Source organism: Protomyctophum bolini (assembly GCF_963924005.1).
Source record: "Protomyctophum bolini genome assembly, chromosome: 4".
NCBI classification, from domain to species: Eukaryota; Metazoa; Chordata; class Actinopteri; order Myctophiformes; family Myctophidae; genus Protomyctophum; species Protomyctophum bolini.
In genome coordinates this window covers 36289094-36317092 of record NC_137865.1, presented here as the reverse complement: position 1 = coordinate 36317092, position 27999 = coordinate 36289094, and the positions used below count along the sequence as shown (strand labels likewise).

General features: G+C 44.6%; 1 protein-coding gene and 1 long non-coding RNA gene across 3 annotated transcripts; one reads left to right on the top strand and one right to left on the bottom strand.

Annotated features, from left to right (window-relative positions):
* The first annotated feature begins 96 nt into the window (after nucleotides 1–96).
* LOC308313776 lies at nucleotides 97–4774 on the top strand. Its single transcript, XR_013963916.1, has 2 exons — nucleotides 97–2005; nucleotides 2358–4774. It is a non-coding gene; the product is annotated as an uncharacterized lncRNA (long non-coding RNA).
* Nucleotides 2540–27027, bottom strand: LOC308313775 (matrix metalloproteinase-14-like). 2 transcript variants are annotated; one of them, XR_013963915.1, is made up of 11 exons: nucleotides 26397–27027; nucleotides 21830–21978; nucleotides 19875–19997; nucleotides 17293–17627; nucleotides 15590–15751; nucleotides 11205–11674; nucleotides 8890–9028; nucleotides 7417–7567; nucleotides 7077–7192; nucleotides 3682–5363; nucleotides 2540–3645 (listed from the first exon to the last, which is right to left on the bottom strand). XR_013963915.1 is itself a non-coding variant. In XM_080761078.1 (10 exons), the coding sequence occupies exons 1-10, from the start codon at nucleotides 26562–26564 to the stop codon at nucleotides 4870–4872; spliced, it is 2307 nt and encodes a 768-aa protein (XP_080617204.1). In that variant the 5' UTR covers nucleotides 26565–27027; the 3' UTR covers nucleotides 2540–4869. The 2 variants fall into 2 exon arrangements, 1 of the variants encoding a protein (XP_080617204.1); XM_080761078.1 differs by having other exon boundaries at nucleotides 2540–5363.
* Between the last annotated feature and the right edge of the window lie 972 nt (nucleotides 27028–27999).

Below are 27999 nucleotides of genomic sequence, written 5' to 3'. Positions count from 1 at the left end.
AACCAAAAATCAGCACCATGTGTGTGTGTGTGTGTGTTAATGGAAACCAGACCCTGGACCTCCAACCCCAAACCCCCAACCCCCCCCCTCCCCTCCTCTGCACACGGCCCACTCTCGATTTACTCTGGTCCACTTCAACATGAGCTAGCGAAAGACAAAGGAGAGATACACAGTGAGAGATAGATAGACAGTGAGAGACGTGCGCACGCACACGCGCACACACACACACACACACACTGAAAGACAGAGAGGAGGCTCAAACGTTTGCAGGATACTCTTTACATTCAAGGGATGAACAACAGAGGTGAAAGCTCTCTAATGTTCGCAAGAAAAAACATAGAGTATCGTGACCGACGTTAATGTGGACAACTAGTGTCCGTAGGCTATTTTTTAAAGGCATTGATTAGCTATAATTCGGCATCGCCATTTCACTCCTGTTATTAGCAGATGAGTGTAATTTGATAAATACTCCCGTCGTACGATAGTGTTGCGCCGTCTGTTTTCGGTGTGTGACACACAGGCATTATTAACGTCGACTCATCTCCGTTGTTATTGTGGTAGAAATGGGTGGGAGGACACAAGACCGGTGCCTGAGTGTCTGTGCACTGTGGGGGAAAAAAACTCAAAACTGACTGAGTATACAGCCAAAAGGTTGCATGTAGCAAACTCTGGAGCGTTTATTGAACTCACAAAGTGTAAAAAGTGTGTGAGTGTGTGTGTGTCTAACTGCTGGATGATCATGTGATATGGCATTATGAGCAGCGTGCACGTGGGTGTGTAGGAACGTGTACACGCACGCACACACGCACACACACGCGCACACGCACGCACACACACACACACACACACACACACACACACACACACACGCAGCTGTCTTTGACATTCCTATGTTGGTGGGAGGACCAGCCCCCCTTTCTGGTGTCTGCTGTGTTTATAAGGCCTCGCATAGCCTAAAGAGAACAACATCACACACACACACACACATACACACACACACACACACACACACACACACACACACACACACACGAGGGACCATGACAAGGGCATGACAACAACATGAAGTTGGAATGAAGAGCAGGGAAGGTGCAACACGTGTGTAAACCACTTCAACCCTATACATTTCGGCCATGTGAACATAGCCGATCTACAACCTGACAATGAGTTGCATCGCAAAGATTTTGTACACATTTTGAACTTGTGAAATGCGGGACATCCTGCACACACACACATGAGTACTTTAACTTTTAGTACCTTAGGTACATTTTGATGGCCTACTTTTACTTGAGTACATTTGGAATGCGGGACTTCTACTTGTAACGGAGTACACCGACATTGCAGTATACAGTATTTATACTTTTACTTAAGTAGAACAGCGCTGCCGTGTGTACATGGACAGGAGAAGCGCTGCCGTGTGTACATAGACAGGAGAAGCACTGCCGTGTGTACATGGACAGGAGAAGCACTGCCGTGTATACATAGACAGGAGAAGCACTGCCGTGTGTACATAGACAGGAGAAGCACTGCTGTATACATAGACAGGAGAAGCACTGCTGTATACATAGACAGGAGAAGCACTGCCGTGTATACATAGACAGGAGAAGCACTGCTGTATACATAGACAGGAGAAGCACTGCCGTGTGTACATAGACAGGAGAAGCACTGCCGTGTGTACATAGACAGGTGAAGCACTGCCGTGTATACATAGACAGGTGAAGCACTGCCGTGTATACATGGACAGGTGAAGCACTGCCGTGTATACATAGACAGGTGAAGCACTGCCGTGTATACATAGACAGGAGAAGCACTGCCGTGTATACATAGACAGGTGAAGCACTGCCGTGTGTACATAGACAGGAGAAGCACTGCCGTGTATACATAGACAGGAGAAGCACTGCCGTGTATACATAGACAGGTGAAGCACTGCCGTGTATACATAGACAGGAGAAGCACTGCCGTGTGTACATAGACAGGAGAAGCACTGCCGTGTATACATAGACAGGTGAAGCACTGCCGTGTATACATAGACAGGTGAAGCACTGCCGTGTATACATGGACAGGTGAAGCACTGCCGTGTATACATAGACAGGAGAAGCACTGCCGTGTATACATAGACAGGTGAAGCACTGCCGTGTGTACATAGACAGGAGAAGCACTGCCGTGTATACATAGACAGGAGAAGCACTGCCGTGTGTACATAGACAGGAGAAGCACTGCCGTGTGTACATAGACAGGAGAAGCACTGCCGTGTGTACATACTTAGACAGGTGAAGCACTGCCGTGTATACATAGACAGGAGAAGCACTGCCGTGTGTGCATAGACAGGAGAAGCACTGCCATGTGTACATAGACAGGTGACAGATGAAAGGAAAGACCTGGATCAGTGGAGGAACTACAAACAAACAATGCAGACGACGTGTCACCTGCCTATATATGTGCATTCGTGTGCATGACTGACGTGCATCTGTATACACACTGTATGTGCAGTACTGACTAACCGTATTTACACAAAAAAAGATACTACAGGAAAACAATATACTGACATGACATTCGTTTTATCTATTATGGCCAACAAACTATATAGTGCTAGAAAGGGTCCTGGACAGTGTCGACGCGCTGCAACGCGCTGCCCACCAAAATACATTTTAGCCGTCAAAATCTTATGATAAAAGTAAAACTAAACTAACACTAAAACATTCCAGGTGACTAAAATGTGAAAAAACGAAATGAAAACTATTCAAGAGACTATGACTAAAACTAAAATCTAAATTTGCTGGCGCATTCTCATTGAAAATGCATAGACCAGATGTCCCGCTTGTGGGCAGGTTTGGTTAGAACAGTAGCCCTCAAATGTACGGATGTTCTTCTTTTTTGTTGAGTTGGAAGCATTCATTTTTTAAATGTCACTTTGGGAATGAGCATTATTAAAGCTAGATTCACTATAATGAATCAGATGTTGTTTTAACTGTACGTGTACAGTATGTGAATGTTAATAAAATGTACAGTAGTTGGAGGTGGTCTCTCCCTCCCTTCCATTGAGACATTTAGGCCCTGGTGTCGGGTAGCACGCCTACTGTTTGACATTTGACAATACGGTCATTTGAAGCAGACAGTGCACTGCACCGGATTGGACATTACATGTGCTACCATCTTAATTGTGGTTCGGATATCGTCGCAATGCCCTCGGACATGAAAACGTATGGATTGTATAGCTTTAACAGTGCACAAGACTCAAACTACTTTGAATGTTCAAAAGCACGTGCCACTGGTGTGAAAAAACAAACACTCGATGACCATGGAGTTTAATTTAACCACCATGATTATACTTAGGGTGTGTTTGGAATTATGCTCCGAGAAGCCGATGCTGACGTCATTTAGGTCTATCAGTAAATTAATGAACTAACATTGTCGGTTCATCTTTTAAAATGACATTTCTATGACATTCTATAACCTGTTTTGTTGCTACACTAAGGAAGAGGAAGAACATCCGCACACCAGTTTGTAGGCAGCCTTAAAATAAAGTAAGTCTCGGAGCTCTACAAACTGGTGTGCGGATATTCTTCCTCTTCCTTGATGTTTGCCTTGATGCCTGACATCCAGCACCTGGCCTGAATATAGGCATTGAGATGTGCACACAATCTTCTCTGTGAATTGTTGCTACACTAAAACACGGAGTACCAAACAAAGATCGCATTTTGCAATGACTTAAAAATTGTCAAACGGTGACCACTGACCATTCTGAATGTCTTAACAACCAGAGATCGCGCTCCGAGTGTGCTCCAACTCTCTTGAGTGATATTTCCGAACGCACCCTTAGTTGACCGGAGTCCCCCCCGGGGGGATGTCTCTACTAAGGGTGTTGATAACCACTGCTACAGGGTGTTAACCCATTTAGATAGACCTGAGGACAATATTCTACAAATGCCTTCTAAATCCTGACAGTTTTCTGAAAAACCTATGTTTCTATGTCAGTGGTTCTCCAACTATTTCATGTCAAGGACCCCCAGAAATATATGTATTTGGCCGCCGACTCCCATCTGAAAATATGTTGTTCCAGGGACCCCCCAGAAGCAAAGATTTGAGTTAAAAACTCTCGGAAAGTATCTATATTCAAAGATTTGCGCCACATTTTGACGATTTTCTAAAATAACAGTTCTACAAGCTATGAGCTTGTAGATCTGCTACTTTTGCTTTTTTTTATCCTGAAACGTTTTGGACACGTGAGGTTTCCAGCCGACAGAGCAACATAATTACAATATATAGCAATATCTTTTTTTTAATTTTTTTAAAAGTTTTTCCAGAAAACTTTTAGAAGGTGTTTGTAGAATCGGCCACAGGTCATAATATATTAAAGATGGAGTGCCGTGATTTTTGTATTTTTTCTAGTTTTTCATGTGTTTATGAGGTGACAGTACTTCATTAGACCACCTGGTGTGGTTGTTATGTGCAATCTGCAATTATGTCTTCCCTTTGTATTTAGGGTTTCTTCCTGGAGGCTGAAACCTTCACAGTCAAACGTGCCAATGGAAAAAAAAACTGTGATATAGTGATATACAGTGATGACATTGTGATATCACAATGTCATCCCCTCCCCTAACCACTCCCCCTTTATCATACATATGCTAACAGCTGTTGGCGCGTCTTCAGTTCAGGTGGATCACCAAACATCACCAGGCAAACCAGGCATACTTAATGAACTGGTGGGCGTGTCCACATGAAAACGTCATTTTAACAAATACTGTACACTTAAAAAAAAAAGAAAAAATAGAAAGTAATGCCTGACGATCATATTTTAGGGTAAAAAAAAATCACGGCACTCCATCTCTAAGTGGTAAGTAAATTGCAGTTGGTGGTGCATCATCCTCATCATACCCAGTCCTGCAGCGAGCGCTTGCAGTGCACCAGGGCCCGGGGCGTCTCCTTCCGGTTCAGCGTCCTGAGGATGGCGTACACCAGCACCAGGATGCACAGGACCAGCACCAGCGGAGCAGTCACCATCACCAGGGTCATGACCTTGGAGTCGTTCTCTGGGGCCACCCGTACCACCACGTTGACCTGGTCTGTGTCCGTATCCGTGTCCGGTGGTGGCGGCGGTGCCGCCGCGTCTGGGACCCGGTTGTCGTAGTCGTCCTCGTCCGGGTCGGGGGGGTCTCTGTCCGAGGGGACCGCCGGTGGCGGCCGCCTGTCTCCGTCTTTGTCTGTAGTGTCCGTGTCGTCGGGGTCGGGGTCCGGCGCGGGGTCGCGGAGCCCCTGGCAGCCCATGAAATCCTTGAGGATGGAACGAGGGTAGCCCTTATCCGGTTTTGTCTGGCTGTTATCGAACCTCCAGTAATTGCTGCCTTTGTAGAAGTAGGTGTAGGCTGCAACGGGCAAAAACAAAACATATATATATTTTTAAATGCATTCGATTGAGCACCATATAGACCAGAAGATGTGTGTGTGTGTGTGTGTGTGTGTGTGTGTGTGTGTGTGTGTGTGTGTGTGTGTGTGTGTGTGTGTGTGTGTGCGCGCGTGTGCGCGCGTGTGCGTGCAGCTAACCTCACTAACCACTAGGCCAATGAGCATCATATCTCACACTGACAGCTAGCTAGACTGCTCCGCTTGTGTTCACGCCAGGATGCGCAAACTCCCATAAGTGAGCAGCCTTGCTCGCTGTTATAGAACATTGGTTACATTCGTAACCCCCAGTTTCCACACACATGCCATTGCTTACTGTATGTGCACACTCTCTCCCAATTTGACAATTTTTTTAAATGTGGCAGCCCATGGTCTGCATTCCAAACAGACTTAGCGGAGACATCATTTGGGTGGAGAATGAAAGCCAAGCTATAGCTATTGCTTAATTTGGGTGGAGATGCGATGTCGGCCGCGGATTAGAGAGCCTCTGCCAGGAATGTACTGTAGTTTTCCAATCTCCAAACTGGAGCTCACATTCCAATGGTTTCTCTCTCATATTCCCCTGATTAATTCATAATGTATTTTTGTAAGGTTTGGTTCCGGGGCAGACTCCAAAATACTCCTCCTTTGGGCTTGGAGCTGAAAACGTATCCCTGTTTTGTAAAATGCTCTGCAGTGATGTCAAGTATATTGTGAGTCATAGTAAAATGCTCTGCAGTAATGTCAAGTATATTGTGAGTCATAGTAAAATGCTCTGCAGTAATGTCAAGTATATTGTGAGTCATAGTAAAATGCTCTGCAATAATGTCAAGTATATTGTGAGTCATAGTAAAATGCTCTGCAGTGATGTCAAGTATATTGTGAGTCATAGTAAAATGCTCTGCAGTAATGTCAAGTATATTGTGAGTCATAGTAAAATGCTCTGCAGTAATGTCAAATATATTGTGAGTCATAGTAAAATGCTCTGCAGTAATGACAAGTATATTGTGAGTCATAGTGCACTTCAGTCAAAGTATAGATACTCCCGGTCAGATATATTACTCAACTCAAGTGAAAGTTGCTCTGTCACATTTGTATTAAAGGACCACTTCACCACTTTTCAATCACTAATAATTATGACAAAATGGCACGATTTTTTTCTACTCAGTTTGTGTCTCATAGGAGGGCTGTGAGCAGTTTAGAAACCGTCTTCCAGTGACATCATCATTAGGCAGATACTTTTTTAAACAAGATTTTTTTACAAAAATGTTTAGTTTTTCATTATCGTGAGAACGATGGCTTCCATTTTCGCATTTTTCAGGACTAGAAAGCCTGCAGTTTTTATTAGCTTGTATTCCCCATCGATGATGTCAATGGAAGACGGTTTCTGAACTGCCCACAGCCCTCCTATGAGACACAGACCAAGTAGAAAAAAATTACGCCATTTTTTCATGATTATTAGTGAGGACCTATTATATGAAGATAGGTTGAAAAGTGGTGATGTGGTCCTTTAAGGATCTGGACTACTTGCTTTCAAAATCAGTTGAAAAGTATGTTTCCTTTTTTATTATCAGTGAATTCTGAATTGCATCCAAAGAATTTCAAGAACTTAAAAAATAGCAGATTTACAAGCTCAAAACGTGTCATTGAGCTTGTACAGCATGGTACTTGAGTAGTACATGTATTTAGTTCCTCACCTCCATCGTCACTGAGGAAGGCTCCATTTGGTGAGGATGGGATCCCTCCCCATCTGCTGATGGGTTTGGGGATGTCTGGGTCAGTACTCCTACTCTCCTCATTGTAGCGCCAGTACCTACACACACAGAGAGAGAGAGAGAGAGAGAGACAGAGAGAGAGAGAGAGAGAGAGAGAGAGAGAGAGAGGATACATTTTTATTAAAATTAATAATTAATGGATGTACGCAGACAACCACAGAGAATAAAACCACCTATTACAAATTCAACGACAGAACAACATTTGAGTGGCACTTTGTGGTATACTGTGTGTGTGTGTGTGTGTGTGTGTGTAGTTGTGTACCTGTCTCCTCTGAAGAAGTAGGTGAATCCGTTGGGCTCCCACCAGATGGCGGTGTCGATGCGGTCCACAGGAACTCCCCTGCCGTATTCCTCTAAAGGCTGAGGGTACCCAGGTACCACGTCAGCCTCCCTGAACAACCAGTACCTGTCATCTGATAGAGAGACACCGAGAGGGGGAGGGGGAGGGGGAGAGAGAGAGAGAGAGAGAGAGAGAGAGAGAGAGAGAGAGAGACAGAGATACAGAGAGAGAGACAGAGACAGAGATAGATGACTGATGAGACGGGGTGGATGTAAAACAAAGATTTCTCCACCTTTCTCCAAAGTGCTCAGATTTGTGGGTTCGATGGCCTAGAACACAGATTAGCCATGTTTTGACCAAACCTTCTCAAAAGGTTCAAACCATCATCGACAAACAACTCCTCTACCACTCACAACTACAATTCTAAAGACGTACCAGTATTAAAGGTTAAAAAAATTTATCAGAAAAGTGAAATACGGTAATGGTCGATATATTGGCAAAATGGGTAGGCTCTACTAGACTCAGGTAGAGTACCATAGTGTTGCCCTCTTTTTTAGATTAAAACTGTTGATACTTTTTGCCCCTAAAAAGGGATGCCATGTACTGTAAGTGGTGCACTGTGATAATTGCACATACCAAAAAGTCAAATAAGGCCCGACATTTTGACCAAGCCGATATATTCAACGCGACTCTAATTCCCAGTAGAAAAAGGCAGAGGAAAGACAGCTAACTGGAGGTACAACACTTATTTTCCGAAAGTTCTATATGTGGAAATAATTGTCCCCTGACCCTGTTGGAGAGACTTTCGAGGCACTTTCCAACATGACAGCCAAAACTATCAGTCAGTATTTCTCCTCTCTCCCAGCTGGTGCACGACGCAGCTGCGCTCTGCACTGACTCTGCACTGAATTGCTTCTTGAACAGATGACCCCAACATTCTAAAATGACAGATTCCTCGCTTGACAAATGCATCGTCTAACAGTGTGAAAATAGGAAAAGAGGCGGCGTCCCAAAAGAAATGTATCCGTGGTCAAATATATAATATCACAGTATGTCATGGTGAAAGTGAAAGCACTGCAATGCAATATCCTTCATCAAACAGCAGGTTCTTAAGGCATGTGTGTCTCAGCAGTGTTGATTTTGACAGCACATTTTGATTTTAGTTTTAGTGATAGTCTCTTGAATAGTTTTCATTTAGATTTAGTCACATTTGAGTCACCTGGAATGTTTTAGTGTTAGTCTAGTTTTAGTCGACTACATTTCATATGATTTTAGTCGACTAAATCTACAGTTGATTTAGTCGACTAAAATGTGTTTTGGCAGGTAGATCTTGTAGATCTGCTATTTTTCAATAGCTAAAGTATAACATAATGCTTAAACCACCAAAAGGGGTTCCCGTCCTGAATGGGTTAAAGTCAGTTAAAGGTTCAAATAAAATGGAGTGTATGTACAAACCTTTGAAGAAGACAAATTTTCCATCGTGACGTTCATAGGCCGCGTCGATGTCGCTGGGCAGGCCGATCCAGAACACCGATATGGGCATGGGGTAGTTGTCCAAGACCCGGTTCCTACGCACCCGCCAGAACCAGCCACCCTGCAACAAAACACACAATGCAACATTACAATGGTGTTCATTATTATTTTCCACTTCTTTTATACTTTCCGTTATGCCGTTATAATTCCTCCCACTGCTGTCACTGCCGTTGTAACCTACTGTAACCTACTGTAACCTACTCCTTCCAAGGAAGGAGCCCTCACAGAGAGGATGTAGGGCCTCCGTCCAACTCCTCCCGTTCAACTTTCCCCTACTGAAAGGTCCGTAAGTGACAATTAAATATTCCCCTCCCTTTCTGCCTTGTATTCGTATACTGAACTGTATAGATGCGTTTGGCATGCCGGATTCACCACAGTGGATTCTCTATCAGTTTTGCTTTCCTTCGTCGCACCTATTTATTTCACTTCATTATGGAGCCTCTTTCCTGTGGCTTAACTTTATCACCCTGAATTGTAACAAAAGGTTCCATTCATTTTTCCTGCCTGGGGCCAAGGCTATGTAAAGAAGGATATGATATCAACATCAGATTCTTGGTGAGACAGAGCCAGCTGGCAGACACCATCAGGCACTGGGAGCCAGAAGTTTGATGGAATGCATTGAAGTCAATGAGAGCCTGGTGGAGAGGCGCATGAATAAACACTGTTTTGGAATGATTGCGACCTTATCGGTTCAGGAAAATAAAATAATACATCAATCACAAACCGAAAATACTGAAAATAGAGAAAATACCAAACATAGGAGATGTACAAGCTCATAACGCATTGTGATGCGACACGTTGGGAGCTTGTAGATCTGCTATTTTAGGCTTTAGAACATGGAAAATGGCATGGAAGATGGCATTTAACATATCATTTGACCGTACACTACAATACACTTCAGTTTCAAAACACATTGTTCCTGCTGAATGTACTTCTTACTTATGTAAAGGTTATTGTTGATAAATTGTTATGTACAATGATAAACAATAACTCAGAAATCTTATATCGTAGCGTAGCCTCTACAGAAAGTAGCATTGGTATCAGCATCAAGAACAGGAGTCATTCTACCCTTTTCCAACTAGCAGCAGTGTTAAGTTCATTCTGATCTTCAAAGTGATTCTAATGAGAGAGGTGCGCTCATTGTCCTGCTGTCAAAAGCTGTGATATTAATTGAGTTACATCCTGTATGCTTCATCATCCAAAATATTATGTATCATATTCATTGTTGCTGGCCGCCACATAATCTAATGACATGTAGCTTGCAGAGATAGTTCAGTCAGATATACTCGAGCGGCTTCACGACCCGTGGGTCGTGTCTACTATACAAAACGTATTGTTTTGTACTGTGTGCAGCTGGTCCTCGTCACCAAGACATATTTCTTCCCAGAGATTAAATAAATATAACCTTGACCCTTGTCTGTACAGCTGCTGATTTTGCTGCACTACTGCGGTACATAGAGTATGATACTGTACCTCTGCTGAGTCTCAAATAAAACACCTTCAATGTGACAATGTCACCTTCAAACAGATACAACGAAAATTGCCGATCTACAAGCTTAGAACGTGTTGCCCATAGAGTTCAGTTTGGACATGGTGGCCGAAAGTAGGTACTGCAGTTCGAGCGGCATTTGGGCCAATCACCTAAACGCGCCGAGGCGGCCGAGCCTATACACAACAATGGCGGCGTTCGTTCATGACTCGTTCATGACTCGTTCACACTCGCACTCATGTGCGGTACTCGTTCATGTTTTTGGCACCGCGCGTTCACGTATGGCCTAAATGCATCCCAGAATGCACTGTTCCAACCCGGAAGAAGGGGTGAAAATGCCCCATGTGAAGCAAAGATTTGAGTTTAAAAAGTTCTACAAGCTTGTAGCGCTGCACTCGGTGCCGCACTATGAGCTTGTAGATCTGCTATTTTTCAATAGCTAAAGTAAAACATAATGCTTTAAACACCAAAAGGGGTTCCCGTCCTAAGTGGGTTAAAGCAGCGGGCTCTCGCTTCTCAATGCAAGTGGATGGGAAGAGAAATCTGGTGACGTCTCTATTATTTATAACTCTGGCAGTGTCACACTGTTGTACGACGAAGTGGGGCATTTATTCACGAAAAAAAAAAAATCCACTAAGAAAACATCAAAAGTTGAAATATGGAAATACAAAGTGCCCGACAGCAACCAATATGATCTTTGGATTCAATTCTCACGTAGGCCTGCATGCTAGCTGGCTCAGTCTCTCACCTTAAAAACAAACATCTCTCCTCTCAACACCGTGACCGTGTCAAAGTCTCCATCGCAGATGTCAGGAGCCTGGTGGTCCGGCTGTTTGGGAGGCCGGGGGGGCGGAGGAGGAGGGGGCTGGTGGTCCGGCTGTTTGGGGGGCCGGGGGGGCGGAGGAGGAGGCGTCGGCCGTCTCATGGTAGGCGTGACGGGCTCTGGATCAGGCTGGGGGTCGGTGGGGGGACTGAGGGTGGGCGGGAGTGCAGAGGGCAGACTGGGGTCGCCGGGCTCCCGGGGAGGGTCCGGGGGGTCGAGGGCGGTGGGACGCGGCGGCAGGGGGGTATCGGGTGGGTCATCATCAGTTGGAGCCTGAGGGGGGGTGGGGTCTCGTTCGGGAGGCGGGGGAGACGTCGGGGAGTGGCTGTGAGAGTCGCCGTCGGAGGTGGGGCTTGGAGCCGAGGTGGGCGGGGTGTCGGTGGGAAGAGGAGAGCCTGGGGGAGACCAGACGTGGTTAGAATGACAGGTATAGGAACAGTAACTTCTAGAGCCTGACTCATGTATCGGTTTGGCCGATACACGGCCATTATTTGACTTTTTTACGACGTATCGGCAATTAGCCGATCATTATTTACTTGTTTGCTTGGTCAGTATCAAACACCAAAACATCGGAAATCACTGTGGTCTAGGTCTAGGACAACTGACCAATTTTGGTTTGTTATAAACGGCAGAGACGTCAACATACTTATATGCTTTTATATGTCCATATAAAAAATAACATTAAGAGTCCTGAATCATAGCCACGTTGATAACGTTTTTAATAAGTACATTTATTTTATTTTATTTATAAAGCACTTATACGGTTTGGTTTATTACACAATAAACCAAACCGTCAAGATTTGAGTGAGTTATGACTATTTCTGTTTGAGCTGCCATAGAACATACTGTACTGTAGAACCACAGCAAAATGGCCGCCGGGTAAACTACATCGGAGACTCCGCCTTGAGCCATCTAGTCATCATACATACTCTTTTAAAATTTGTCCATGTTTTGTTTTAGTTTTTAGCTTATATGTTTTTTAAATAGGCTCTATGTTTTATGTTGCACTGCCACTGCCAATTACTGGAGGGAGGGCGAAATCCATTTCACCCGACCGCTGCGTCGGTCGGTAGTCCGACGCGGCGGTCGGTAAGTCCGACGCGGTGGTCGGTAGTCCGACGCGGCGGTCGGTAAGTCCGACGCGGTGGTCGGTAGTCCGACGTGGTGGTCGGTATCGCCCTTGCTGGATAACTGAGGGGAAACGGTATTTATTTTGTATGCAAGTAGGCCTACATAGGAAAATGACAAATAAAGTGATTCTGATTCTGATGTCTATGGTCTAGGACTCTCCAAAATCTGAACCCCACATCTGCAATCGGTCCGTGCTCTAATGAAGATATCCATTTATTTGAATCTTCTGTCTAAGGGTGCTGTAAACGGAGGAGAAATGAGTAGAGGTGCCTGAGGCACTGAGAGGAAAGCTATTATAATTCAGTCAACCTATATTTAAATTCTCTGAGAGATAATTGAGGGAGACCATCATAAAAATGACGTAGAGATTACACAAACTAAAAGGGTATCTTTGAAAGACTCACACCTTTCGATCTAGCATACAACATTGATGCATGCTAGATGCATGCTAGATGTAAACAAAGGGTAAGTGTCAATGCATTTCCAATGGAAGTCACATGGTTTGACACAACATTTTTGTTGTATGTACGGCTTTCGGCTGTGTTTCGACTGCCCCCCTCCCCCTCATACAAAAAAAATGTTGTGTCAAACCATGTGACTCCCATTGGAAATACATTGCGAGCTTGCATCAGTAAATAAGTCTCATGCATCAGCTATACATCAATCTGTTGTGAAGGTGTGAGTCAGGCCTTAGGCCTTCATCAGAACAGACAATTAAGTGACCATGCAGGACCTCTTCTTTGTCTTTCAAAGATAACCTTTTCATGAAATGTTCTATTGCTCTATCTACCTGCCTTTTGATGTGTGCATCGGCCTTTTGCTATAGAGATTACACAAACAACAATGATACCACGACACAAGAACAAACAAAAACAATAAGTTAACAACATAATTATGTCTGTCTTGTCTTGTCTTGTCCTCATGTCCCTCTCTTTCCACCAGAGGGTGCTGTGGCTCAACTATGCACACCTCTAGACCGTCTTGTCTTCCTCTGTGACGTGAATTCCCCCTGGCATGGCGCTGAGCACAGCCATTCTGCCACTTTTCTTGTTCCTGGCTTTGTCATTCTCTTCCTGTCCCAGTCTCTCTCTCTCTCTCTGTGTGTGTGTGTGTGTGTGTGTGTGTGTGTGTGTGTGTGTGTGTGTGTGTGTGTGTGTGTGTGTGTGTGTGTGTGTGTGTTGTGTGTGTGCGCCTGCGTGCGTGGTGTGTGTGTGTGTGTGATTTTCCATTCAGTGTTGCTTGGGGATGGGAGCCCTGCTGGTCGCTAAGAGAACATAACACAGTTATGTAATACATAACTGGGCCAACACAAACCACTCTAGACCTCTACATGAAACCTTTTCATGATACATCCCGCCCCCCCCCCCCCCCCCCCCCCCCCCACACATCGATACATATTTGACCGTGGACCCCCCATTTGAAAAAGATGTCCATTTTGTCAAAGAATATTTCAAAGAAATGATATGTCTACAAGCAGCAACAACCGTCCACAGCCCTACCTCTGAGATACAGAGTGAGACCACATTAATATGAAGATGAGGTTGAAAATGAGGCAACATATTTTTGCTGGGGAATCCCATCAAGGACCGTTGGGGGTCCCCACTTTGACCCGGCCCACTTTGAGAAAGACTGCTGAGAACAAAGATATCTGAAAATGGTTAAAAAGGATATACTTATTTGACTGTTAATCTTCTAGTCTCAAAGTCATCTGTGTCATCCCACACCTCCCACAGCAGTAACTAATTTAAGTAATAATGTGTAATTGTTTAGTGATCCTAAAAGTGCTGTTTGACATATTGTGTAATATGAAAAAACAGTTTTTAAGCATCATAGCGTCATATTCCAAAATAAATCAGATTGTTCTGCATCATAAGTATTATCAGACAATTTTACCAGGACAACACAAAAAGCTGATTAAAAACTATAAAGTAATGAAGACTGGAGGAACATTCAATGGAAATAAATGGAACTTGAAAACAATCTGCTAGATATAAGATTAATGACGAGATAAACAGACTGAGTTCAGAAAAACTGAACACATCAGATATGGAGCGCGCACACACACACGTGCTCGCGCTAAAGAGCGGCACGCAGTACAATGTCATCTGTGTTAATCCACAATGCCATCTATTCACCAGAAGACAGAGTGACATCACTATGGTGACATGTATGTCATTATACATATCATGGCTGTCGGGTGGAATCAACCCTTAGTTGACGGTGAACCTGTGTCCCCATGCTGCATCACAGTGAGCCTGTGTCCCCATGCTGCATCACAGTGAACCTGTGTCCCCATGCTGCATCACAGTGAACCTGTGTCCCCATGCTGCATCACAGTGAACCTGTGTCCCCATGCTGCATCACAGTGAACCTGTGTCCCCATGCTGCATCACAGTGAACCTGTGTCCCCATGCTGCATCACAGTGAACCTGTGTCCCCATGCTGCATCACAGTGAACCTGTGTCCCCATGCTGCATCACAGTTTTTTAAAGTGAAAAAAGGGCTTCGTTAAGACCTCCGTAATATTATGGTCAATGTCTGGGTAAAAAGTCGGAGCGATTGGTGCAGGCAGTGAGGAGCTACGACAGTGTTTCATTCACTCACTTAAGACATTCACTCAGACATTCACTCACTCAGACATTGAGTGAATTATAGTATGATGATGATAATATTATTATTATTATATATATTAACTAGAAAGGCCGCAATTTTTCAAAATTGCAAAGTGTGGATGCCGCCGTCGCTTACATAGTCCCCTCCCACTACTTTTTCCAGCGAATTACAATGTCACGTCACCCCTGTGATCATGCGTAACTAATGCTCTTTGGCCACTCAGAATAGCCAAATGGCATTGATCACGCCTCCAGGTCTTAAGTTAAGTAATAAGACCTGGTACTTAAGACACGCAAAATACAGCCCACTGTGTTTTGTAGGCTCAATATGTCAGCTTGTCACCTCCCCCTTCACATTCAATAGGCCAGATTACATTTCTTGGGGTTTTGTAGGACTATAGTAAATAAAAAAAATCATTATAATTTTTTGTAAATACCGGTAATGTAAAAACTAAAACGAAGAAAAAAAGCAACAAATGAAAAAATATATATACTCAACTTTTACTTTCTCTAATAACAACCGAATAAAACAAAAGGGGTTGTGAATACGCAGCCATCCCTCCTTACCGTAGATGTATTGGATGCCTCGCACGTCGTCCTGTGGCAGGGTGAAGTCCTGTGTGTCCATCCACTGGTAGAACGGAGCCATCATGGCGCTGGGCTCATCCGAGTGCTCCAGACCCAGAGCATGACCCAGCTCATGTACCGCTACCAGGAACACATCTATACCTGAGACACAGACAGAGAGAGAGACCCAGATCATGTACCGCTACCAGGAACACATCTATACCTGAGACACAGACAGAGGGAGAGACCCAGATCATGTACCGCTACCAGGAACACATCTATACCTGAGACACAGACAGAGAGAGAGACCCAGATCATGTACCGCTACCAGGAACACATCTATACCTGAGACACAGACAGAGGGAGAGACCCAGATCATGTACCGCTACCAGGAACACATCTATACCTGAGACACAGACAGAGAGAGAGACCCAGATCATGTACCGCTACCAGGAACACATCTATACCTGAGACACAGACAGAGAGAGAGACCCAGATCATGTACCACTACCAGGAACACATCTATACCTGAGACACAGACAGAGAGACCCAGATCATGTACCGCTACCAGGAACACATCTATACCTGAGACACAGACAGAGAGAGAGACCCAGATCATGTACCGCTACCAGGAACACATCTATACCTGAGACACAGACAGAGAGAGAGACCCAGATCATGTACCGCTACCAGGAACACATCTATACCTGAGACACAGACAGAGAGAGAGACCCAGATCATGTACCGCTACCAGGAACACATCTATACCTGAGACACAGACAGAGAGAGAGACCCAGATCATGTACCGCTACCAGGAACACATCTATACCTGAGACACAGACAGAGAGAGAGACCCAGATCATGTACCGCTACCAGGAACACATCTATACCTGAGACACAGACAGAGAGAGAGACCCAGATCATGTACCGCTACCAGGAACACATCTATACCTGAGACACAGACAGACAGAGAGAGACCCAGATCATGTATGGTAAATGATGCATTTATGTAGCGCCTTTATCCAAGGTGCTTTACATAGATTGTGCATTACATTCACACACACACATGCAAGGCACCAACCAGCACATCAGGAGCAATTAGGGGTTCAGAGTCTTGCTCAAGGACACTTCGACACTAACTCTGGGGGTGCCCGAGTTCAAACTGGCAACCTTGCGGTTGCCATCCGGCCACTCTACCCCTGAGCCACCCCAGAGAGAGAGAGAGACAGAGAGAGAGAGAGAGAGAGAGAGAGAGAGAGAGGGGGGAAGATTGCTTAATTTATGTAAATTAATATATTTGGGTCAGGGAAAATATCCTCGCTGTCGGGCAGAAACCTCCTAACTCCATTATATTTTTCTTAAATTAACATCCTACTTCAGGGGTTCTCAACGTTTTTGGCTGGAGACTCCCAAAAATGCTTTGGCCATGTCTCGCACCTTGGCTGGTAATCCAGTCTGGCCGCATGCCGCGGGTTTGATTCCCGATCCCGACGGCCTTTACTGCGTGTCACCCCCCCATCTCTCTCCTCATTTCCTGTCAGCCTTTACTGTAACCTATCCCTCTATAAAAAATATATTATAATAAAGGCAAAAGCCACAAACGATATCTTAAATGCAATACCTGAAAGTTTGTTCAATAAACGCAAATAAACAAGAAACAAAAAAATTATAATAATAAACTGAATATACTAATGATAAGCAACCTTTGGGGTCCTCGTTGTCCAGGGTCCACGGTTCATCGGCATCAAAATGGACGTCTCCGCCCGTGCCAGGGCCCGGGTAGTAGGCGTGCGCCAACGAGCCGCCCTCGCCGTCAAACAGGGACATATCGCCATGGAAACCAGAGGCAAACAGCATCAGGATGTCGGCCAGCGGCCCCTGGCTGCTGCTGCTGTTGTTGATGTTGTTGTAGTTGTTTTCAGCGGGTATCTCCTCGAAGGTGAGGGGCGTGACCCGTCTCCAGACGTCGAAGGCCTTGCGGAGTGCGCCGAGCACACGCTCCTCGCCGAGGGACGTGGGGAACTGTTGCGTTACTATACTGAGGGAGGAAGAGAGAGGGGAGAAGACATGGTTGATTTTGATAGCAAATCTTTACGTAGTTTTAGTCATAGTCTTTTGAATCATTTTGCATTTAGTTTTAGTCATATTTCAGTCGTCTGAAAGGTTTTAGTGTCCGCAATGGCTGATTTTACACTTGGTTGCGTGCTGAAAAGGCATCCAATACAAATATCTTTTTTAACCATCATTTCCCTCTATACAGTAGCCTACCAGCAGACAGCAGTTATCATCATTTCCCTCTATACAGTAGCCTACCAGCAGACAGCAGTTAGCCCTCTATACAGTAGCCTACCAGCAGACAGCAGTTATCATCAGCCGTTTTTTAGGGTTGTTTTAGTAGACCAAAAACATCCTCGTTAACCAAAACAGCGAAAACAACAAAATACAGCGAGAGGGGTGATGACTGCTGGCTGATATGCCTGTCACAATTATTACATAATGCCCAATCACAATTATTTGAGAAAATCACAATTATGTTTCATAATCGTCATAATTGTCTCCACCAGGCTGAAGGCATGGGGAGAGAGTATGTTTTGCACTAAGTCCATGTGTGTGTGTGTGTGTGTGTGTGTCTGTCCATCTGTTACCAGCTAATCTCCGGCACCGTTAACCCGGTCGATGCCAAATTTTGCACACACACTCCCTGGATGCCAACGATGAACCTCTGCCCCCCATTTTCCAAAACGGCTATTACTCCTAGATTCTGTCCAAAAATCCCGCAAATCGTTTCACAGTACCTCTATAATCATGTGCTCAAGACGGATCTGTCTGATATTTCATATTCCATCCTAATTGGCTAATATTGGCTTTCAAAGTTTGCAGGATTGGCCCGTTTTGAACAAGAAGCCTCAAATCATGAACACAGGATGCAATTTACGTGAAATCTTTCACAGACGTTCCCACCCTTTTCACATTGACCTGTTATAGCTCCACCAACAGGTGGATTTCAGCAAAACACATTTTTGGAACAAAATGCTTCAAATCATCCAATTGCCATCCAAGGCGCAAGAAGAAATGGCACCCTTTTCACATTGGCCTATTAGAGTGCCACCAGGAGGCCACAACCTGACCTGGCCTGCAGGTGGAGACCTGTGCCCCGAGGGGCACTTTATCTAGATCTCATTTTAAATGTCTTAAGCGTGACTCCGTAGGGATGGAGCTCGTAAATTGTTTATTGATAATGAGCACCTTATCGATCAGGCTTATCGAGCCAGGTTCTTAACTAGCCCACTATCGAGCATTTTCTATTATTTTGTGGAAAGACGGGAGACAATACATTTTGAACAGAACCAGTATCTTTTACTAGGGCCTTCAAATACAGAACTTTTCTAACAGACGGAAGGCAATTGACCTTTTTACCTCTTGATTGTGTAAATATGACGTCATGGGCCGCTATGCTCGATAACAGGCTTGATAAGCCCAAAGCCTATTGATAACTGGTACTCAATAAGCTTGTTATTGGATTTTTTCGGGTATCGGTTATCGAGCTCCCTCCCTAAGCGTGACAGCCCTACTGGCTGACTGCTGGCCAACGTATTTGTAAGTGTGATAAAAGGATAATTATGGTCATGGTACCATCACTCCTACCTGTATGTGAGCTGGTCTTTGTCCCACTGCTGTACCATCACTCTTACCTGTATGTGAGCTGGTCTTTGTCCCACTGGTACCATCACTCCTACCTGTATGTGAGCTGGTCTTTGTCCCACTGGTACCATCACTCCTACCTGTATGTGAGCTGGTCTTTGTCCCACTGGTACCATCACTCCTACCTGTATGTGAGCTGGTCTTTGTCCCACTGGTACCATCACTCCTACCTGTATGTGAGCTGGTCTTTGTCCCACTGCTGTACCATCACTCCTACCTGTATGTGAGCTGGTCTTTGTCCCACTGCTGTACCATCACTCCTACCTGTATGTGAGCTGGTCTTTGTCCCACTGGTACCATCACTCCTACCTGTATGTGAGCTGGTCTTTGTCCCACTGCTGTACCATCACTCCTACCTGTATGTGAGCTGGTCTTTGTCCCACTGGTACCATCACTCCTACCTGTATGTGAGCTGGTCTTTGTCCCACTGCTGTACCATCACTCCTACCTGTATGTGAGCTGGTCTTTGTCCCACTGGTACCATCACTCCTACCTGTATGTGAGCTGGTCTTTGTCCCACTGGTACCATCACTCCTACCTGTATGTGAGCTGGTCTTTGTCCCACTGGTACCATCACTCCTACCTGTATGTGAGCTGGTCTTTGTCCCACTGCTGTCCAGTGAGCGCATAGCGTCTCTTCCTAGCTCCGCCCTCCATCTCATCCGCCTTCTTGTCTGGCAGGCCACAGCGAGGCCGACGCATAGCCCTACACACACACACACACACACACACACACACTTCACTTTTTAAGTGTTTCTAATGCTTAATTTACGCTGCCAGAGTGCAGCAACCACCACACTCAAGGTGAAACTGAGATAATTGGAACTGAATGTTATTCAGCTGGCCAGCCAAATTAAAAGGGTTATAAAATATACAAGTGATATTACTTTAATTGTGCATGTATTCATGACGTAATTCTCATACCCAAAAACCTGAATGGCACTCTGCCTTGGTATTGTACTTGCTGCAATTCTTCTCTAGAATTAAACAAAATTAAACTCTGAAACTTTGTCATAAGATAAAACAGACACCAATGAGTTTATTTTTAGTTATAACTCAATTTGCATCAAATGTAGTTACTGCACTCTGGCTTTGTAGGGCAGTACGCTCCGCGTCATGTGCCGAAAATAGCCGATCTACAAGCTCGCAACGCAACGTGTCTTTAATTAGTCAGCAACATTATTCAAAGGAAGAGTAGAGAGAGGAAGTTTGGCAACACTGTTTACTCTGTCGCTACAACATGGATCGATGGCTCTCAGGTATAATGTGTTAAGAGCGCCCCTCACTTCACACAGGTGTGCATCTTTTAGAACTATGTGCTAAATAAATAAATAAACTAAAGTAAACTCAACTTAACCAGTTAACATTACTAACTACCTACGATATATATTGTACTGTTACTTAGTACTTTTCAAACTTACTTACTTAATACTGTCACTTAGCAAATATCTTATATGACCATTTAGAATAGTATTTCTGTGCATAAAGGGGTGTCCAAGATGACACCTCAGGAGGACTGTCTGTCTAAATGCTCTAAATGCCTTTTTTTCTGCCTGAATGTTCTTCAATAACACTCTTGCAAGTTAGATGCATCTAAAAGTACTACACACACCTGACACCCCTGAAAAGTGAATGACCCATAGTTGCTTATCGTTCAATCAGACCCGTCTGAACTGAGTGTTGCTGTACTACTGTAACTGTACTACTCTACTGTACTGTACAAGCTCTCCTCCCTGGCTTATCTGTGTGTGTGTGTGTGTGTGTGTGTGTGTGTGTGTGTGTGTGTGTGTGTGTGTGTGTGCGTGCGTGTGTTACGTAATGGCTGCTAAAAACTCAGCTTCCCACCATGCACCTGTGCACAGCGTGAAGCTCAACAGCCCACTCTGTCGCCTGTTGGTACCCTAAACAGACACACATATAGGGCCACACATCGCTGTGCATTGGAGTGGCTGTACCACTCAAACATTTAACCCATTGACGCCTGGTGCAACGTATAAGTTGTTCTACCCTTGATGCCGCGCTCTCTGTGTCTCATCAGCTATTGCTATACATGTAGCAACATAACTATTTAAAAAAAAATCATCAGAATTTGAAGGTTTTCAGAAACCTTAGGTCAGGCCCTAGAAGGCATTCCCAGATTCGGCCTCAGGCATCAATGGGTTAAAGACTGATTGACACACTGACTAAATCACACTGTAGATGGAAATGAAATTCAAAAGACTATGACTAAAGCTAAATCAAACTTTGCTCTCTCTCTAAAAAAAAGGGAAAAAAAGGACGAAGGTCTACAGGCTGAAACGTTCTATGCACCTGATATTCTACTCAACTGAGTGCGTGCTTGCTTCTCATCTCTTCATTTCAAAGACCAATCAATCGATTCTGTTCCTAATTGTCGGTATCACACAGGAAAAAAAAGGTTTAAAAAAAAGTTCAAATATGATTATTTTGGGGGGTTATTTTGGGCCTGAAAGGGTGGAGAACCACTGGTCTAGCAGCCGATACAGTATGTGAATCCATTGCAAAATAAATCTTTCTTACTTGTGAGTATCAGCGTTCATCTCTCCAGTCACCTCCAGGCCATAGAAACGCTGCATGTCAGCAACGGCTTTGGACAGGATCTGAGCAGACTGCATGGTGGACATCTGTCTACTGGCCTGGGACAGGTAGCCGAACTGACGCAGCCAAGACTGAGGACAGAGCAGTATCAAAAACAATGTTTTGTCTATGATGCCATGCCCAAAACAGTTTTCTGAAAAACCTATGTTTCTATGTCAGTAGTGCTCAACCTTTTTCATGTCCAGGACCCCAATCTGTATTTGGCTGCGGACAGTCGGACACCATCTGAAAATATGTTGTTCCAGGGACCCCCCAGAAGCAAAGATTTGAGTTAAAAACGTTCGCTCTGAAAGAATATACATATTCAAAGATTTGCGCCACATTTTCATGATTTTATTTTCATGCTATTTTTCACTAGCTAAAGTATAACATAATGCTTAAAACACCAAAAGGGCTTCCCGCCCTGAAACAATGGGTTAAATCCTCACACTGGCTACCTGTGTGTCAAAAAATTGATTTCAATTAAAATACCGGTGCTACTGTTGGTCTATAAAGCTTTGAATGGTCAAAATACATTTCTGATCTTGTGCGATATCATGAACAATGGAGATCTCTCAGGTCATCTGGGGAACTTAGGGAAAAGGTGAACTTGTCTTTCTGCCCCTATAAAGCCTAAAAGCAGCATTTCGTTTTTAAGCACCACATGTCTGGAACAAACTCCCAGAGAACTGCAGGTCTGCTGCCACTCTTGTTTATTTTAAAGCACGACTGAAGACCTCTCTGTTTGTAGCTTCCTTTGATCCTTTTTTTGCATCTGTGTCTTACTTATTTTCCTAAGGTGATTTTATAATTGTGTTTCCTTTCCTTGATGTTCTGTGTAAAGCACGTTGACTCTAATGTGGACATCAGCTGAATGGTCTGACAAGCACAAAGAATCAGAATTACAGGTTTAGACAGCTGTAAAGCAGTGGGTGAAATTATTGTTCTTGTGAGCACTCTGTCATTTTGTAGTATACCCGCGAGAAGAGAGAGGATAGAGTTGGGGTAAGAGAAAGGGGAAGATACAGTATATAGAAAATTGGTTAAATTGGACAAATAAAGATACAGTACACTACAGTGTACAGTATGTGATGGCAGGTATATAGAAATTAGAACATTAGCATCAAATGAAGGTGTGTGTACATGTTATTTTACAAACATTAGCATCATATGCATGGAAGCCTTGTGTGTGTCTATCTACTAGTGGTGTAAGTGCATTTGTTAGGCGTGTGCTGCAGCCACAATTAAATTAAGCAAGGGATTGTGAGGGTCAATCGTTGTGTGGTGGCCAGGAGAAAGTACATGTGAGGGCGCGACGGAGGGAGTTAAAAAGAGCGAATAGAAAGCAGAGATACAGGCCAGCTGGCTTCCATTAACTTTACAGCATTCTTGTACTCAGCTGGACCTCTCCTCGCAAGCCAGCTGAGATAACCAAAAAGACGAGAGGCATGTCAACTTTGTTAGCATGAAAATTGGTTCGTTTCAGCAAGCACCGCCATCATACATACTGTACAATGGAACATAACACTTGGGAAGAAACCTCTTACTGGTTCATAGGATCATAGCAGGGCTCACACTTGCATTGATCCATGCATGCATGCATCGATGCAAATGTGATCCCCATGGCCTGGCCTGTGTGCAAGCACGCAGGTCGGAGGAATTAATATATTACTGTATGCATGCAGATGCACACACACTGTACACACATATGGTTCTCAAACTGTTTTGCCTCAGGGCACCCCTGTAAATAGATGTCTCATCCACGGCACACTGAGTGACATTGTTGAAAACTTGAGAGAATGCCGTTTCCATTAGGACGGATTGAAAATAACTTTAGTTATATAAAGGGGGGGGGGGGGGGGGCATTCACCAAATGCAAATCTACAAGATCACAATTGTGAGCTCGCAGATATGCTATATTTTTATAGCGATTTGGTGTAGATGGAAAAATAACTCACCAAGTACAGTGCAACTCAGGTCTGTTTTACTAAGTCCAAAGGGTTTAAGACAAGTGGTTAAACTGAAATGATATTGATAAATAATAAGTAATTCAATTCAAATTCATCTGTGCCCCCCCCCCGTCCTGGACTTGCCTTGACTTAGTTGATTATAAAATTAGTTAGTTTATATATAAAAAGCTTCTTGAGAACTTGATATATTGCTATATTGATTAATTGAATGCACCACTAGTGCTGTGGGTTGTCTGCTTCTGCAGTCTTTGTTCCTCTCAAATTGTAAAGCAAGCCTCAACAAATCCTGACATAATTCAATATCCCAAGCCAAACTTGCCTGCATGCCTGCACAAGAAATTCATATTGTACACAAAGCTTTGGGGTACAAATGAGTTATCCCCCCCACACACACACTCACAGCTCAGGAACTCTCACATTCTCAACAGACTTGCACTTTGGACAACCTTAAGGAAAGATTGATTCCTTTTTAAACAGATCTTCACTTTGTTTGAAGAGGCCACTGGTGGAAGAAGTACTGTAAAAGTCCTGTATTCAAATTGGCACCAAAATATACTTTGAAGTACAGTACCGATCGTAAATGTGCAGAATGTTGCATTTCACAAAATGTTTCGAAAGCAAACAATCTACAAGCTTATACGTATGCAAAGTAACTAAAGTAATCATTGTAGTGGAGTAAAAAGTACAATATTTGCCTCTCAGATGTAGGCTAGTGTTAGAAGTAGAAGTATAAATGATTGGAAAATGTGAATAGTCAAGTGAACTAAAAGTACCTGAAATTTGTATTTAGGTAAATGTATACCTGTAATGTATACTTGGTTATACTTTGCACCACTGTATATAGGCAGTGTTTGTACCATGGCATGCAGTGCAGTGGTCTCGGTTGGTGCATCGTGTGTGCGTGTGCGTGCGTGCGTGTGTGCGCGTGCGTGCGTGCGTGCGAGAGCGTGTGTGCGTGCGTGCGAGAGCGTGTGTCATGCGGTGGTATTGCAGTGCATGTGTGTGCCATATGGGCATATCATGAGCTCATTCATGTGGCCTTTTAGCTTTATTGTAACAAGGTCAAGAGGTCCAAAAACATTCACATAAAATGAGACCACCTGTTGGATTTGACAACAACAAAAACGGAGTGACGTATTTCACTGATTATCATTATCAGTTTCCCTAGGAGAATCTGTGACAGCTGCTGACAGTTGGGGTAACATTAACAACCCCTATATGCCAGCAAAATTTACCTTAAGTAGCATAAAGTGGGTTTTTTTAATGATTCTGAATCTATTGCAAGCATTGGTTTTGCACGAAAAACACTCATTGAGCTAAAAACAGCCATAGCCACTTTTCCAAATGTGATGACCTCATCACATTTTTCTGATAACATTCCCTGACTATGTATGTATACTCTCTCTGGGTTAGACCCCTGGGGGTCCATTTGTTTCAATTTTGTAGGCTACTCTGAGTTACAGTCCCCTGAGGGTTCATTTGGTTTCCAAATAATTCATTTTATTTCTATTTCTATTTAATTTTTGTGTGGGGGTGAGTGGGGACCCACAGGAACGCAACCCGGGTGCCGGCCCTGACAGAGTTACAGTGTGGGGGTCCCTCTACTGTACTGTACTGTACTGTCACTGTACTGACCCACAGGACCCAGGGTGCCGGCCCGATTCCGGCGAGCCGCCCCGCGTCCGAAACGGTTGAGAAATGACAGTTACCGTGTGGGGGTCCCTCTACTGTACTGTACTGGCACACCCGAAATCACCATATATACAGTTAGTTAATATGTGCGTGTGTGTTTGTGTGTGTGTGTGTGTGTGTGTGTGTGTGTGTGTGTGTGTTAGGTTGCGCACAGGTGGTGAAAAACAAGCATGCTGTTTTCGTGCTCAGCCAGCCAGCCACCCACGCCACACAGCTCCGTATGGCACCACTCAAAAAATAAATTATCGAGAAAGAACTTCGACACAAGCAGCCTACTGGAGTCTGGAGTCAGTTGAGTATAGTGATTATTGATGAATTAAAGATTACTTTGTCCACCACCACCCAGTATGTATAGGCTACACCCTTTAGTTGTTCCCAAAGTGGGGTCCGGGCCGGGGACCCCCAGGGGTCCTTGAGGGAGTTCCAGGGGGTCCCCAGCTAAATGATAGTTAGGAACCAAAATGGGTCTGTATTTCTGTAACTCAGTTGGTACAAATGGAACCAAATGGACCCTAACAGCTAACGGGTCCATTTTGTTCCATTTTTACACTCAGTCTCAGAGTTAAATTAACATTGATTTTACAATATGGGCCGGGGTCCCAGAGATAGAGATGTCATTAAATGGGCTATTGCCTATTGCATGTCAAACTGTAGCCCTGGTCCAGTGCGTCAGCCGCTCTGGACATGCAGGGCTAGTCAAACTGGGCGGTCCTTGAAATTAGACTGGTTGATAATCAATGCTAGAGCCGGCTAATTATAGTGTTAATTTGGGGGTCCTGGCTTGACATGAAAAAGTTTGGGAACCACTGGGCTGCCTATACGAATGCATGCAGCAATGCTATACATACCTCAGCATTGAAGCTCTCCTCCACATCAGCCGCCACTGTGCCCAATCCCATCATGCACAGGAGAAAAGCCCAGGACCACCAAGCGACGTGTATGATGATGATGCGTCTCCACGACCACCACGACCCAGGAGACGGACAGAAGCGTCCCCTCGGGGATGATGGAGCCATCTTCTAACTAACAGCGGAGACAAAGCACCCCTCCCCTGAGTCCCCTCCTCTTATATTCTTGTGGGCAGCTGTTGCTCCAACAAGCAGATCTATGCAGTCAATGAACACAGAATGAAGTTGCCGTGTGTGGAGAGATACTGCGTCAGCGCTTTTACTGTGCGACTCAAGACGCGTGGAGAAAGATCCAGGATAGACTGCTGCGGTCACTGCGCGTACAATGCGCGGACCGACATGCTGCAAAAAAAATACGCTTTAAAAATCGCTATTAACGACCGGACCCATTATTTGGGTCTGTGCCGTTTCATTTACATCCCGAATAATAATAAGCCTGACGGTGCAGGACTCGAGTCCGTAAGCCCGGTTGCGGTAGATCTGTCTTTTAAAATAAAAACAGTTTGTTGAGTCCAGGGTCTTCTGATCACATTCAGAATGGGAGGAGGGGAGTGACATGCAACAAGTCTTCCTGACTGCAAGGCAAGGCGTCCGTCCCACTCCGTCCCTCCCAGCCCGGGGAGTCGAACCAGTGGCCCGGGGACCACCAGTGGTCCTTGAGAGGGTTCCAGGTGGTCCCCATGCAGCAAAGGGTGCGTTCGGAAATGCGCACCGGGAATGTGGTCAGTTTGTTGAGTGTGGTGGGCGGTGACGTCACAGTGTGCCTTATTTACGAACGACCACAGCTGTGACGCATTCACACCGCCGACACCGGACAACCCCAGCTTCAGGGTAGGGTCGGGCCTGGGTCGCTCAGTGCGGGCACTCGACTCGGCACACGGTGAGCAGCGCACTGGATTAGTGGATTTACAAACTACAACGCACCGAGTGCACTGAATAAACGAACGACAAGAGAGCACACCAGTGTTCAGGGCGCATTTTCGAACGCACCCATATTATGAGTTGGTCACCAATACATTGACCCATAAAAATGAAATGGAATGGACCCTTGTAATTACGCGTCCATTTGGTTTCATGTTATGCTCTCAGGAGTTAAATTGTTAAACATCTGCAGTAGGCCTAGTAGGGCCCTGGTATCAAAATGGTTGAAAACCACTCTGGACTATAATGCCCTCATCTTGTTGGTTACAATCATATAGTTAAAAACGTTTTATATGCCTACAATAAATTAACTCCAGGTTGCTTGAGTAGACCCACACAAACAGCCTGTGTCTCAACTTAATTTAATACGCCCCGCAGTTAAAGGGGAAATTGTTCCACACACGCAGCACAGACTAGAGCACGCTGCCTGCCCTGGCTGTCTTTATCCAAGAACCAGAACAAAAGATTCTACAAGAGACCCTCCCCCACTTTAATAATGACCCAGATCCAACAGTAGCGCCATACTGCCACCTTGTGGCTGCTCTGGAAAACTACACTTGATGGCCCTAAAGTAGAAGATCTGGGTTCTGAAAAGTTGACGTGTAGGCCTACAAGTTAATAT

What these genes read in the sequence shown, in the direction of transcription:
- LOC308313775 (XM_080761078.1), bottom strand. Translation starts at nt 26,564, where the DNA reads ATGGCTCCATCATCCCCGAGGGGACGCTTCTGTCCGTCTCCTGGGTCG. An exon ending in GGACAACGAGGACCCCAAAG is followed by an intron (nt 15,752 to 17,292) that starts GTTGCTTATCAT and finishes TCTGTGTCTCAG; the next exon opens with GTATAGATGTGTTCCTGGTA. An exon ending in AGGCATCCAATACATCTACG is followed by an intron (nt 11,675 to 15,589) that starts GTAAGGAGGGAT and finishes GGTCTCCCCCAG; the next exon opens with GCTCTCCTCTTCCCACCGAC.